This window comes from Ctenopharyngodon idella, chromosome 6, assembly GCF_019924925.1.
Source record: "Ctenopharyngodon idella isolate HZGC_01 chromosome 6, HZGC01, whole genome shotgun sequence".
In the NCBI taxonomy this organism is placed as follows: domain Eukaryota; kingdom Metazoa; phylum Chordata; class Actinopteri; order Cypriniformes; family Xenocyprididae; genus Ctenopharyngodon; species Ctenopharyngodon idella.
In genome coordinates, this window is record NC_067225.1 from 16,430,522 (window position 1) to 16,446,855 (window position 16,334).

General features: G+C 36.6%; 1 protein-coding gene across 3 annotated transcripts in view; it reads right to left on the reverse strand.

Annotated features, from left to right (window-relative positions):
• The window catches only part of pkn2b (protein kinase N2b), a 53,514-nt gene extending 38,291 nt beyond the window's left edge, over positions 1-15,223 (reverse strand). Inside the window, exon 1 of one of the 3 annotated variants that reach the window (XM_051896982.1) lies at positions 14,793-15,223. In XM_051896982.1, the coding sequence (XP_051752942.1) occupies positions 14,793-14,813 (21 nt within the window). In that variant the 5' untranslated portion in view covers positions 14,814-15,223. Of the gene's footprint in view, positions 1-7,441; positions 7,647-14,792 lie in introns of those variants that run through there. The other 2 variants (XM_051896981.1, XM_051896980.1) reach the window with 2 other exon arrangements.
• Positions 15,224-16,334: the final 1,111 nt, after the last annotated feature.

Here is a 16,334-nt window from a genome sequence, read left to right on the forward strand (position 1 = left end):
TTAAGAGACTTACACACAGTCATGAAGGTCTGCAGAGGTCCTCTGATATAATTTTTGTTTTGTGTGTGTTTTTGTTTTGTTTTTTTTTCTGTCCTAAATGTACCACATGCCAGACAAAGTTATTTTTAGTAATAAAAAGTTCAAATTATCTGCCTTCGGCTTGCTCGGTTGGGGCTTAAAAGACAATTAAAACTCAGAAAAATCAATCTAACTGTACTTGTACTATCATATAAGAACACAAAAACCAAATCTGAACTGAGCTGAATAATGTCATCAGTACAGCTGTTTTAATGCTGAAATTGAAGTGGTTTCAAAATTGATGACGTTGATGCAACATTAACACTTATTTTTTCTGTTCATTACTATTAAAGCTGCTTTGAAAAAAAATATGTATAAATTGTATAAAGCAATATATGTAATTGTGACAAATTTATTTGTAGAAATAAATGTTGTATATTGCAAGCAATGTTGCATTACTCGTGCATGCACACATAAAGTGTACTCACACTAGGCGCTCTGAACCGTGCCCGAGCACCTTTGACCCCCAAAGCCCGGTTCGTTTGACAAGTGTGATTGCTCCGTTCCGTGCCCGGGCGCGGTTCGTTTAGCCGGCCCTGGCCCGCTTGGAAGAGGTGGGCCAGAGCACGGTTCGGTTGGGCTCGAGCACGGTTCGCATGCAGTGTGAGCGCTAACCGTGCCAAAGCACGGAACAGCTACTACTCTGTGTGCGATACTGTCATCATTACGATGGCAAACATCTTTATAACTACTTTGATAGTACACTTATCAATTCATGTAATTAATTGTAGTGTATTTGGGTTTATAACGGGTCTGCTTCTCACCTTATTGATGAACAGGTATTGTAGTTTGCGAGTAAAGCTGCAAATTCCTCCATTAACGTCAGCTGTAATAATCCTCTGATACATGCTACTATAAATCGCTGCATAAATTATAAATAGCCTATATTATGCAGTACCTTAGTGAAAGTGCATTTCTTCCTGTTTTCTTCCATTCAAAAAGTTGCATCGTATATGACGTAAGTGTGCTACGGCCTGGAACGTTAAGTGAAGTGTGAGTGCAGGCCAGCGGGGGAGTAGGCAACCGTGCCTAGTGTTGAGTACACCCATAAAAACAGGCTATGTATTACACAATGATATCAAGGCTACATTCAGACTGTCAGTCTAAATACGATTTTTGTGCATATCTGATTGAAATCAGATCAGATTTATCAATTGTGAACAGCCAAAAAAAAAAAAAAAAAATCACGAATTTTTTACAAATTTTTACAAATCCGTTTCGAGCTACATTCATATGTATTTGCATTTCTGGAAATCTGTTTCAGTCTGACTGCTCTAATCGGATTCTGAAAACACACAAGGTTTTGTTTTGTTCAAAGCGAGACGCATGCTGAATGCTAAGTGCTGACCCATGAATCCTTTCATTATAACCAAAAACAGTGTAAACACAATGTAAATAGAGATTCATTGTACAATTAAGACAGCTTTTTTTTTTTTTTTTTTTTTAATTATAACATGTTTTCGCAAGAGTGCAGAATTCAGTGAGCCCTTCCCTAAAGGAATGGCTCTTCTCTTACTTACTGTTCATTATCCATTCACAATCTGAATACAAGTTTAGTTTTTCATGCTGCTAAGTACACTACAAAATTTCTGGATTGACAACCATATTTAAATGCATGATTGAATCGGAAACTGAATCAGAAACTGAATCAGAAATATTTAATTCAACAGTTTTTGCTGTGGCACCTAAATTGGTACAGAGAACAGCAAAATTTTACTGGTATTGATTAGGGATGCGTCACGATTTTCGAATATTCGATTAATTGATTTAATAGAATATCGAATAGGTTGTGCGATTATTGTCGTCTTTAAAAAAATTCCCCATGTTTTTGGTGCTGATGCGGTAGGGACAAGTTCATGTAACCAGAGGGTGGCACAGACTGCCAATAACGCATCTAAAAGCTGCCAATCAACTCTCAGACAACAGAAGAACACATTGTATCACACACACACACTGTAGACTTGCGTGGCATATAACAGACGTTAAAATTAATGTTCACATAAGTGCTGTCATTCAGGCTGTTCACAATATGTTATAATGCGTTTAGGCAGCCTAAAATCATTATGTATTGAGGTAGGCTTGCTGCGATAGTCGGTGTTGCCGGTGTTCAGCCGCAACATCGTTATCACTTGACCACTAAAAAAATAAATAAATAAATAAAATAATTTATTTAAGTTAGAAAACAGACACTAAAATTAAAAACCAAACACAGCACAGATCAGTAGCAGGAGTCAGATTTCCCCTCACTTCGCCGATTTCGTCTCACTCTTGACTGACAAGACAATGGCGGAAGATTTGGTTTCAAAGTGAAATGTAAAGGCACCCATTTAAGTGAGTTTGTCATTGTACTGTTTTAAGAATAATAATGAACCCACTATTCAAGCCGCTCCCGAACTGGCACTAATTTGAAAGTGAAAGTAAAATGCGCACAGAGACTAGTAATGGCATGTGTCCACTGGCGCAGAGCGAGCGTTTTCATTTAATTCCTATGGAAGCTCAACTTCTATCAACGAATTCTATCGCGAATAGTTCCCAGCGATCATCGAATATTAATTTTGTTGAAATGCCCATCCCTACAGCTTTTTTATAATAACAGGTTTTCACAAGAGTGCAGAATTCATTGAGCTTGCGTTTTAGAGATTGACAGACAGATTATAAAGGGAGGGCTCTTCTCTTGCTTTCTGTTCATTAACCATTCACAATCTGAATACAAGTTTAGTTTTTCATGCTGCTAATACACTACAAAGTTCCTGGATTGACAACCATATTTAAATGTGTGTTTGAATCGGAAATACTTAATTCAACAGTTTTTGCTCAGGTACCTAAATTGGTACAGAGAACAGCTAAATTTTACTGGTATTGGTACTGACTACTGAAATTTTGGTCCTGTGACAGCCCTAATTCCTTTATAAGCCATTTACAGCCTCTTGTACGGTCTTAGGGCTGCACGATAATGGTTAAACTGATAATCACGATTATTTTGCTCAAAATTATAATCACGATTATTAATCATGATTATTTTATCAAAAAGGGTAATGTAGTTATGGCCATTTTGCATGTTCTTTACCAAACTACACTTCACCCAAAAGGCCTATAGGTGGCACACCGAATTCATTTAACCAACTATGATAACTTCGTTAGATGGTAAATCAATACAAAACACATGGTTTTGGTGAACGCTTTGTAATCTGTATTCACATTAGCTTTTTAAAGCAACACAATTCATTTGCAAATGAGAAACCAGATTCAGATTGCCCTGCAAATTCATAAAGCAAAGAACGATGCTCTTTGATATTAAAAATGTCACTTTCAACTGATTAACATTATGAAAACTGGTAAAATCTTTAGGAACTTCAAAAGATAAAACAGCGAAACTCCTAATATTATTCCCAATAATTCCAAACTATGTTCATTTTCCCGAATGAATTGCCACATAGGTTGCAAAAGTGCATTCTGCAAACAGTAAGGTGGAGATCCATGTTGCATTTGTTGAAATTCATCGCTAAAGGTTTGATCATGGCAGATTTAGTCACACAAATAGTACGAGTGGCTTGTGAAGAAACAAAGACTGGCTGTATGACACTTTCATTGAAGCAGAATTTCGCTATGGAGATCGCTAAACTCCAACACACGTTTGTTTTCATATCATCAGCGCTTCTTCCGCATTTAGAGCGAGCGCGTGCACAGAGTTGCCAGATTGCACAGATTAAGGAAAACACCAGGAAGACAGTATATCTTTTTAAGGGAAAAGCTCTATTTGGGGGATTTAAGCTCTTTGCATCTGGCAACTACAAGCATATCCCAAAGAAAAACACGTTTTCAGAATAAATAAATAGCGGGCCAATATCGTGATGATTATTTGTAATCAATCTTGAGAAGCAGATATCGTTATCGCGATTAAAATACGATTAATCGTGCAGCCCTAGTTTGTCTGATTCCATCTAACACAACTAGACATCAAACTTTTGGTATATAAATTGACGTAAGTTTTCATTTTTGTAAGGTCAAAGCATATCAAAACAAGTACAGCTGAGAATCATTTTCCACCTTCAGTCGGTTCACAGCCGTCTCACTACAGCATGGCCTGTAGTTCTCAAAGTTCACATAAACATGCCTGCGCGGTGAATGAGAAGACCCCTCCTGAGAAAGATTTATAGACACACAGCAAACATGGGGTTTGGCATTCAGAGTGTGTGTTATCAGCAGGGTGGGGTCAGCGCACACAGATCACTGACCGAGGAGCCCAACTGCTTCAAATCAACTAGATGTGGCCACACAGAGCGAAAAACAAGTGGTGTGATTTAAACTAGAGGTTTCCTGAAAAAAGGGGAGTACAAACGTCTGGAAGGTCACCACAAGCTTTTAAGTGCAACAGTCTATAAATCGTAAAGCTATATACCATATCTGGAAGAAATAATGTCAGTATCAGTAGGGATGGAAGAAAAAAAAACAGATTCCCCAATGCATCATGATTCTTCTAGGGCTGCAACTAACATATATTTTGATAATGTCAATTTTACATTTTGCAAAAAAAGGGTTAAAATGTAAAAATTACATTGTAAAACTTATAAGAAAAACGAAAGCACACATTCACTTTTCTGAATATAGTAATGATATTACATTTATACCCAATTACAATATTCCTTTTCAGTAACTGCTCTCATAAAAACACAACTACTGGTGTAAAAAGTAGCACTTTAAACCTACATTTAACATCCAATTAAATGCATATTCAATGTAACAATGTATAGTTTAGTCAGAAATATTGCGAGACTTGCTTGCTGTCAGGACATGCTTTTCTGCAAAATGAAAATGTTAACATACTTTTTTTTTTCTCCAATATAGTTCTTATACATGCTTATTCTTTTTATTTTAGGCTGTTATGTGGAATTTAAGCATTTTTTTTTTTTTTTGGAATTTAAGCGTGCCACACGAGTCCTGAAAAGTGAAGCCAAAGCATCTTGATCGCCCCCAGGTGGCTGGATAGAGTATAGGTCACAAATCCCACCCTCTCCATGTAACGTAATGAACGTGAGAAACTAATGCCAAGTTTACACTACAGGATTTTAAGCCCGATTTGCAAGTTAACGAGCTCGCCGACAGGTCAGGCTGTGATCGGGGGAAAAATCAGCGAGTGATTGGCGCTCGCCAATATTTATGTGTGAACTACTCAATGACACATCAAAGAGGCTCGCTGACACGTCGCCGACGCCTCGCAGACGCCAGACAAATATCTGGCATGCTAAATATCTCGAACTGTTGGCCGACTCGATATCCTGTGGTGTCACGTGTCGCGACGCAACAGCCAATGAAATATACACTGATGTCTATGGAAGCAGCAATAACAATCCATTCAAATATAATTTGCCGACGTTTATTCATATCAGACACACATTGTGTAAGTAACTATAAAGCTCACTCACTCACTCTATTGTTCTCCCAGTTCACCAGCCACATGTATTTCAGGACAAATGGATGAATTCACGTTATATATTAAGATCAAGGTCATTACATAGGTTTTTAAATGACAAAACACTCACTTGCACATATTTGAGAATCGGAATATCAGATAGTTGATGACATGGTGAGAAAAGCAATACATCTGTCATATTGTGTGGCCGGCTGGCCGCGGTGTGTCACTTGACAAGCATGACGCGTCGTCATGGAAACAATAAAGGGAAACTTTCTAAAGTAACAGTCGCCTTAACTCTGGGAGGTCAGACAGAATGTTTTAAACTTATGTGTGAAAGGGTTATTTTAATTTTAATTAAATTTAATTCAAAATTTAATCCAATTGCCTCCCAACATCTATTTTCAAATAAAGTCGTTGGGTAACAGTTGTCATCAGCTCGTGTAGTGTGTAACCTCCTGTTGCAGATCATTTAGGTAGTGTCACGTAGTGTGAACACCACAACGACTTCAAGACTCCACAGCAAGTCACGTAGTCCAAACAGCACGTGACCCGCCGACGTTTAAAGTCCTGTAGTGTAAACTTGGCTTAAACAGTCAAATTACATGTCAAATATTTTTTCCACCAAAGATGGTTTCTGTCATTTTAAGCAGTTTTTAAATCACGCTGATGTTAGTTAAAGTATTCATTCTTTAAATAAGTGTGTTTTAAGTTAGTTATTTGATACTATAAAAACGTGGGTTTTGAAGTCATGAGTGACAGCTGAGATTGCAGGTTCTCTGAGCGAAGTAGTCACTGAAGCACCAACGGACTTTTCTCTGGATCTTCGGAAGGAGAATGGAGCTTTAACTGTAATTTCTACATTTCCAGAACTGTTTATTTCACACGACATAATTTGTTGTTCTGCAGTATTAACTGATTCGAGACTCAAGATTCAAGACTCAAGACTCAGTTACTACAATGGAAGAGAGTGAAGGTGCGTCGTCCATTTTTTTTTTTTACAGTCTATGGGAATTTTACATAGAATTAGGCAACCTGCCAATGATTCCTTAGGACAGCCTCAATCAAAACTGAATCAACTTGTGAAGTACCCAAAGATTCCATCCTCTATAATCACATATCAAAAAGGGTCAATAAAACGTATGCATAGTTTAAAGGGTTAGTTCACCCAAAAATGAAAATTCTGTCATTAATTACTCACCCTCATGTCGTTCCAAACCCATAAAACTTTCATTCATCTTCGGAACACAAACAAACATCTTTTGGATGAAATCTGAGAGCTTTCTGTCCTTCCATAGACAGCTATGCAACTGACTCTTTGACACTTCAAAAAGTACATAAGGAGATCATAAAACTAATCCATAAGAATGGAGCATTTTAGTCCAAATTTTCTTAAGAGACACGATCACTTTATATGATGAACAGATTGACTTTTATTGACAGGCTTTTAACACATACAAACATTCATCAACTCACACATCAGTTGTGGTAAACGAAGGCTCAAACATGTTTTCTTGACACATGCGAGAACCAGTGGGGTTCATTCTCGTGTGTTACGCAGCACGTTTGAGCTTCTGGAAGAGGTTTGTTCTCACGCATCAAGCAGGTTTGGTTTAACTTCGGTTTAGGTTCGCTGATCAATGTTTATATGTGAATAAAAGCCTAAATTAAATCTGTTCATCATAAGATTGAATCTCTTTAGAAAATTTGGACTAAACCACTCAATTCATGAATTAGTTATACAATCTCTTTATGAACTTTTTGATGTGGTGTAGCTGTCTATGGAGGGACAGAAAGCTCTCAGATTTCATCAAATGGATCTTCATTTATGTTCCAAAGATGAACGAAAGTCTTACAGGTTTGGAACGACAGTAATTAATGACAGAATTTTCATTTTTGGGTGAACTAACCCTTTAATAACCATGCACCAAACAATACAGAACTGGCTCTTACCAAGAAGTGGACGATTCCAGCTGTGCACACAATACCCAACATTGTTTTCCTCTTAATAGCACAAAAACCCTCAAGCAATCTTAGGCAATCAGATCTCTCTCGAAATATACATTCCCACTCAAAATGTACAACTATAAAGCAGAAGTGGCTATAAATCAGCCCAGCGATTAAACTAGTTTTGGCAGTGAAGAGTTCCATTCCAGGTAAGCCTGACGTCGGATAAGCCGTTTGTTAAGCTATTGCTAAATGACGGCAACTCGGACAGAGGTCATGGTGGTCTTAAAATAACGAGGGTCAAAGACAACGGGCATGCTGCAGTTCCAGCTTCCTTAAAAATCTCCTTCCTCAAATTCAGAACCACACACACACACACAAAAAAATCCATCTCACCAACTTGAACCTGTTGCAAAATCTGCATGGGTAAATCTTTTCGCCCTTATTGAAATTTCGGTCACAAACATTTTCAAAACAACTGTAAATGTGACTGGACCTTAAGGGTCATGAGGAGGCAGTGGAAGATGATTCACAGGCAGGTGAATTAAAAATAAACTTGCTGTTATAAGACCCAAAAGACTAAGTGTGGCTGGAAAACTAATCCCTCCTCCGATTTAATATACAGTATATATAGCAGTGAGAGACAGGGAAACTTCTGTGTGCCGGCTGTGGAGAGTCATGCAACTTTGGCTGGCTGAAAACAGAAAGTAATGCAGAAAAGCTAGGAATTGACGCTAAAGTAAGGCAATGCCAAGAGCATGAGTCAGTGAATTGTGTGCGTATGTGTGCGTGGGTCATAACATACACAAATGTACATAATAAAGAAAGGAAGGAATAAAGAACAAAAGGACATTGGCCAAGACTCAGTTGTTACTCTCAGTAACAAATGCCCCACCCTGTGAGAAGAACCTGGCTGAGGAACAAATCCACTCACAGGGAACACTGCATAACAAATTAACTCCCATACACTGGACTGCAGGTTGCCACATGGCCTGTGACACACTGAGGTAGAAAGACCTTCAGACCATTTTACTTTTCAGACAAGTGAGAATTTGTGAGGAATTTGTGAGAAATTTACTGTCACTGAATGTTAAAGGTAGAGTTCCAACCCAGGCTCGTTGGACATAAAAGACATCTAACATAAAAGTTTGTGTTTATATAATATATGTGTGTGTATACATTATTAATTTATATATATGTATTATATGATTATGTCTGTGTGTATGTACACACACACATAAAATATATATATATATATATATATATATATATAGGGAACAAATATATATTTATATACATATTATGTAAACACAAACTTATGTTCGATTTGATTAATCAATTTGACAGCATTAAAAAAAAAAAAAAGTATACAATTCATCACCGTTTCCAGCTGAAATGAACACTAATAGCAGTAAAACACCAACAACTTTTACTCTATTGCGATTACAGGGGCAGATGATCCATTAATGAAGACTTGTGCTTTTTCTTTCTTGCACAACACTATATTATGACCTCAAAACACTTCTACAATTGTGCATGATTGGTAAACTAATGCATGCTTGTATCACATAACCAGCTCCATATGTATGGCTTTTCTGATATAGTAAACTTGCTCAGTAGCTCATCTGCTACTGCACTTGTGTTGTTTAGTGTACTTTTTTTTTATTAGAATGCGGTAGAGTATTAAAGGGGTCCTACCTTTCCAACTTTAGTGTGTAATGTTGCTGTTTGAACATAAAAAATATCTGCAAGGTTACAAAGCTCAAAGTCCACTCCAAAGGGTGATATTATTTACTTTAACAGAAAACACTTTTCAAGAACTACAATGGAACTACAATGCGCTTTTTCCGGAACTTAAGTCACAATGTCACTCATTTAAAAAATCCTTGCCCGCAGAATATGCAAAGAAGTGGACGAGGCCTGGATGAGCTGCGCTAGAGTAGAGCTGCTTTAGTAGCGTGTTGTTGCCATGTCAAAGGGACCCTGTTTTCTTTTTTCCACCCTGGTTCCAAAACCTCTTTGTTTGTACTTACTAAGGCAGACAAACTTAGAAAACAAGGGTTAAAATTTATTACATTTATCTGTATGCTGCACATTTTAAGGAGGACCGCTTCCAGAACCTATAAGAGTACAATGCCGGCTATGCACAAAAACTTCTCCTGAAAACAGCAGGGGTGTAAGAAAATATCGATACACGTGAATATCGCGATATGTTTGGCGATACTGTATCGATTCTCAAAAACACTGTATCAATATTTATTTATTTACATCCAAGATTCGTGGCTTTGTGTTTGGTTTAAATCACAGACTGTATAAAACCCAACCGCTAGATGGCAGTGTTATCTCAGAACGTAAACTGACGCGGAGCCGGAGAAGCGCAAGGTGAAGGTGCGTGCATCGCTAGTGTTAAAGGGTTAGTTCACTCAAAAATAAAAATTCTGTCATTTATTACTCACCCTCATGTCGTTCCACACCCGTAAGACCTTCGTTAAACAACAAAATTGACAGCGGTGACAGCAGAAAGCAAGCATCTGATCATGGTGATGTGGATATGGTTGCACCAGCTCTGCAGTTCAGTACTTTAAATAGCACTTTATACAATAGACTGCTTTAAAGCAAACAGCTTTACAGTATTAAACATAAAACAAACAGTCATTCAGTCATGAAATGGACTATACACTTTCTGTGTTAAATAGTTTAGAAATTAAAAACTGCTATACTGTGAACCTTTAAAACATAGAACACAAGAGAGGAGCTGCAATAACGTAAAATATGTGAAAAATAATCAGTTTTTTGAAGAATCAAGCATGAAAACCTATTCTAGCACCCCCAAAACAAAATCGACTTTGAAAAAGGGCATAATAGGACCCCTTTAACCTTTTAGCATTCAATCTTTTAAACTAGACATTTCATATTCAGTACACGTACAAACAAGAAATATCTAAATAAGCGGAATCTCTGAAACTGCTGTTCCTCAGTGCGGTCAGAGTTGTTTCTATGAGACACATACTGGACAATACCGACGCAAACAGAGAGAGAGAAAGGCTGAAACTAATACAACAGATTCATTCTCTCTCTTTGACATTCTGAGTTCCTCTCTATGAGAAAATTACAAAGATTTGAATGCCTCATAAATTTTCCTAGACCATTTCATTTTTGATCATATGCAAGCAGCCTTGGTGAGCATAAGAGTCTTCTTTCGAAAAAACTAAAAATCGCTTTAGAGTTTAGTTCACTGATTTAGGCGAATCAAAGCTCTGATCTAATAATTATTCTGCCTTGCATTCAGGTTAATATTGCTGGTAAAGCAAATTAATATTGTTCTCCATTACTATTATTGTTATATTAGTGCATGCATATAACTGAGAATTATTAAATATAAATAATGAGCAAATAAACAGAATAACTAAAAAGAATAATAGCACAGCAATTAAAAAATATGATATAATATAAAAAATAATATTAATCAATATTTATAATATTTATTTAATAAATTATTATTATTTTGCTAATACTAATAACTATGCTGGGCTTCCATGAGATCAACACCGACTGGCCAGTTCTTTGAGACTCCACCCACTGAAGAGAGAGTCATGAATGAGCTCAGAGCCAATGAGAGTTTGAGAAACATCCTTTCAGTTTTTATCTCAGAGCTCATCCTATTATGGTTTTACCATGACCCCCAGGACCCACAGCAGTGAAGAGAGTCTTCACTAACCCACTACCTTATCTGCTCCATTACCTTTACCATGGCAGTTAACTCGCACTCACAGCAAACACATAAGCCAATAGATCACTCAGGAAATGTCTTCTTGCACAAAGTGCTTTATAGAACTAGATTAAACAAAGTGAATATGGTGTTATGTCAGGTGACTTGCCAAGTAAAAATGAGGATTAAAGGACAGACTCTCCACTAAATAACCCCCCTCCCCTCCCCCCACAAAAAAACCTTGTTCATTCTACACATTGATCAGGCTGCCCCTTCCTGTCTGACTTGGAGGTTCTTCAACGGTCTATGGCTAACTGAAGGATGGGATGCATGTTTGCCTAGCAACTAGTGGTTAAATTTGCAATTTTAAGAACATTAAATATTAAATGTAATAATTAAGCAATATTTAATAAATATTCAATAATTCATAAATGTTAAATAATTCAGCACCGCTACCTCATTTACTTTAGTCCCACTCCTCATAGGGAACAAATGTGGCACCAGGTTGACCTATAAGCCATGACACTGACAGGTAAAACCTTCAAATGAATGTACTCACCCAGTGAATCTGCAATTATGACATCAGATGTTAGTAATAGATTTAAAAAAAAAAAAAAAAAAAAAAAAAACACACCTCTGAACACTAAATTATGTTTTCGGCTTTTGAATGTTATTAATGCAATGAAGATACAAGTTTTACACATACACACTACATTTAGAAATTTCTCTACAAGCAATCTAAGGAAGAATAATTGGTATCGATGTTGAGATGCAACATTATCGACATATATATATATATATATACACACACAATCCAAATTCTGTCAGGTATAGTTAAGTTTACTGATAAATTGTTATATAGTGAAATGAAACAAAACAGACAAAAACCCTGTTACTTGACTGATCTGACATTATCACAGAAGTCCATTTCATGTACTTCTTTATTATAACTTCCTATAGAATATGTATTCTGCAAAATGTTACCTGCAGCTATATTTATTTTTGCGATTGGTTACAATAGCATATTGGGCATGAGTTGGGCAGTCCTTGCTGTCTATTTGGTTAGAATTGGGAGAGCAGCATTTATGCTGTCAGTTAGAGCTGCATGATTAATCATTAAAAAAATCTTGATTCAAACACCCACAAGATCTTATTCCTAAATGACAAAGATTTGGCTATGTCTGTTAAACCTTTGACAAGTACAATCACAGGGGAAAACTGAATTGCGTTCGTGTTGCCGCTGAGCCAGAGAGAGAACTTATGTATAGGTAAACAGCTTCACGAACAGTCTTTTCAACCACACAGTATCATTATTTATTTCGGTTTTGCAATAATTCAAATGATCACAGAAGTACTGGGATAGTTTATAGTTCAAATGTAAACACTGATGTCTACGGTAGAGATCAAAATAGAGCAAATCACCTTTTGCACATAATTTGACGCTTCAAATAATGATTGTATCAATTACAGTACATCATTACACCAGCAGGTAGTGATAATTGACAGTTTAAAAAATGTATTTGTCATTGAATCAATCATTCAAGAGATTTGTTCAAAAACACTGATTCATCCAGTAATGAAACAAGTGGAGTCTTTCTGAGTGAGTCATTGAATTGTTCAGTCAAACCGATTTTTTTAAATAATAATTCAAATTAATTAAATGTTTTTAAATAGAAGCTGGAGCAATTCACATTTTGTCAGAACCTGTAGTAAATTAAATGTTATTTTGTTTAGTTGGCTATTCAGAATTGTGGGTGATCTCTAAAAAAAAAAAAAAAAAATTCTCAAATTTATCCAGAATAGTGCAGCTCTACTGTCAGTTTAGTTTGTACGCGCACAGCTCTGCATGCAGCCAGAGCACAACAGACTAAAACCAAAACCAAAGGTACTACAAAATAATGAGACGTGATGGCCAAACACATCCGTCTGACATTTTTACATAGACCAACCAGTTAAAAAAAAAAAAAAGGAACAACTGTACCCCATTGTAGTGACAATCAGTGCACAGTTTTCTGTTGGGTGCCTACTGCTTAATCAATACTACTTAAATACATATTTATTTTAAATAAATATTGATTAAAAATACATAAATAGCTCTTCCCTCAGCTCGACAAATAACTTCCCACCCAAAGACTGGCATTTCTGAGCTAATGCCTCGCTCTCTTTCAGTAACTGGTGATTTGGCTCCAGATAAGGGCCATGCCGAAGAGGATACCTGTCCCACACTCCAGCCAATACCGACCCGTCAGAGTCCCTCTGAACATTCAAACTGAGAGTATCAGTTAACTTGTTGGGTTTCAGTTGTGCCTCACTGCAATTAGGTGGGGAGGAGACAACCCAAACACAGCAATCAAACTACTCCCTCTCAAAACAACAAAATGACAGAAGTTTAGAAAGGATCATATTAGCAAGTGCCTGATTTACACTTTCTATACTATTAATTGTTTGCCCTTTAATCTATCTTGAAGTTTGAAGATTCATTACAATGACAGTTCCTGTACAATGTTTAGATGTCACAAACTAAATGAATAAATGTAAAGTGTTTAACTAGTTAATGAGTCAAAAATACAAAATAGCACAATATAACATTATACTTGATGATACATGCCTTACAATAAGAAATAAACAGATCCATATCAGATACAAACTTTGATTGCATGACCAATGAAGCAACAGTTTAAGCAACAGCTGGACTAAAACCCTCACATAAGGCAAAATACAAATTTACATATCTGACCTTCGCAAAAAGCTAGTTTCGACTTCTATAAGTTAATTCCCAACAAAAACAAAATTTGCATATTGTTCAGTGTTGCTCTACACGTCGTTTTATTTATTTATTTTTTTTATTTATTTTTTTACTACTAGCTACATTTTCTTACATAATTTTAAAAGTAATGTTTTCAGAAACGCGTTTCATAAAAAGTAGGCAAACAAACACTGACTTTGCCTCACAGTATATTCATAAGTGCTTCAGGGAGTTGCCAGGGTGGAATCGTTTAGGATATGTTACTAATAATAGATTTTACTCCAGATTTTCCCCTCACGACACATACACGAAAGAGAGGTTCTGCTCCACAAGTTCTACACTTATTTCGTGTGCACAAATTCACTTGTTTAGTCAAACGTTTTAATCATTTAATATTTCCTTCCTGAAAAGAGCTCTTATGTTTTTTTAAGTAACGAAAGAACATTATTAGTAAAAAAAATAAATAAATAAAACCGTCAACATAGCAAATATTATACTGTAAATATGCCGTTGAAAAAAGAAAGTAACATCAGTTAAAAAAAAAAAAAAAAAAAAAGCGAACCAGCACAATAAGGTACAAAACAGTGAGCAACTGCTCTTCTGAATGCTACTGGAGTTATGTAAATACAATATCATTATACATATAATACACTGTATTTACAATGAAACGGATAGTTTAACTATAGTTATGGGCTGGGATTAAAGCAACAGTTGGTCTGTGTCAATATTTCTAGGCCACATTTAACCCTTTCAGACACAGTTTAAAGTCACTATCTAATCCTTAAGATAAGTGTTGAAATTTTAAAGTAGTGATCAGATAAAAACATGGATGCCGAGATCAAAATATGTTGATGATTTCGAAGCGCGCGGTTAGTAAATAAAAGATAAAATAATTCTCTCACCTGCACGGAATCGGCCGCCATCTTGCCTCTTAATAACTTTGAATCAAACTCAAAGGAAGCAAAAAGGAGGAATGTCAGTAAGAAGTTAAACCACTCCACTTCTCTCCAAGTTAGCTCGTATTTCTTCCTGATACTGAAGAAAACACATCGGATCCACGACTTAGGCTATTCCATAGCGCAGCCGGTAAACTTCCCAATTCCCATGACGCTGCCGAAATATCCTTGTTTGATATTTAAAAAAGCAGTTGGTCAAAAGCTTTAAAATTGTCAAGAAATCGATGCAAATGTTTTCCGTGACAGATCCACGTATAGAGACGTGGACATGCGAGAGTTTTGAATGCGTGTATTGTTGAACACGCTCCTCTCCTCTGCTCTCCCAGCTGGAGTCAAATCCTACACTTCCAGTCATGTGATCACAAACTCGCAAGCATTTTCCCATGAGTGTCCATGCACACTGCCAAATATAGAGTTTAAATCATTCTCGTATATTTACTAGAGCGTCGTATCAGATTACATCACAGTTTAATGTTTGATCATTTAAAAAAAAAAAAAAAAAAAAAAAAAAAACATCAGACAGCATTTTCTTTCTTCACGGTGTAAACGGGGATAAAATTCCAAATTTGTGGAATTACATTTTTACACAATACTGATACTAGGCGCGGCTCAGTGTTTTCTGTTGGCTTTAAACTGTCAGAAATGTAGTAACAGATGTTTTATTTAACAAATAGGCTTGGGTTTATTTATGATATTTATACAGGGATTTAAGTAAAGCACAACATAGCCTAATTGTAGTGCTTAATAATGATATAATATAATAACATTATATTACATTTTATTATATTATTAAAATAATAAAATATAATATAAAATTATATAGGCCTAATTATAATACACTGCTCAAAAAAAATTAGAGGAACACTTTGAAAACACATCAGATCTCAATGGGGAAAAATATCATGCTGGATATCTATACTGATTTGGACTGGGGAATATGTTAGGAACGAAAGGATGCCACATCGTTTGATGGAAATGAAAATTATCAACCTACAGAGCACTGAATTCAAAGACACCCTGAAAAAAAAAGTGAAAAAATGATGCGGCAGGCTAATCCATTTTGCTGAAATTTCATTGCAGCAACTCAAAATGGTACTTAGTAGTTTGTATGGCCCCCACGTGCTTGTATACATGCCTAATAACGTTGGGGCTTGCTCCTAATGAGACGACGGATGGAGTCCTGGGTTATTTCCTCCCAGATCTGGACCAGGGCATCACTGAGCTCCTGGACAGTCTGAGGTGCAACCTGGTGGTGTCGGATGGACCGAAATATAATGTCCCAGATGTGTTCCATTGGATTTAGGTCAGGTGAGCGTGGGGGCCATTCAATGGTATCAATTCCTCCATCCTCAAAGAACTGCCCGCATACTCTCGCCACATGAGTCCGGGCATTGTTGTGCACCAGGAGGAACCCAGGACCCACTGCATCAGCGTAGGGTCTGACAATGGGTCCAAGGATTTCATCCCGATACCTAATGGCAGTCAGGG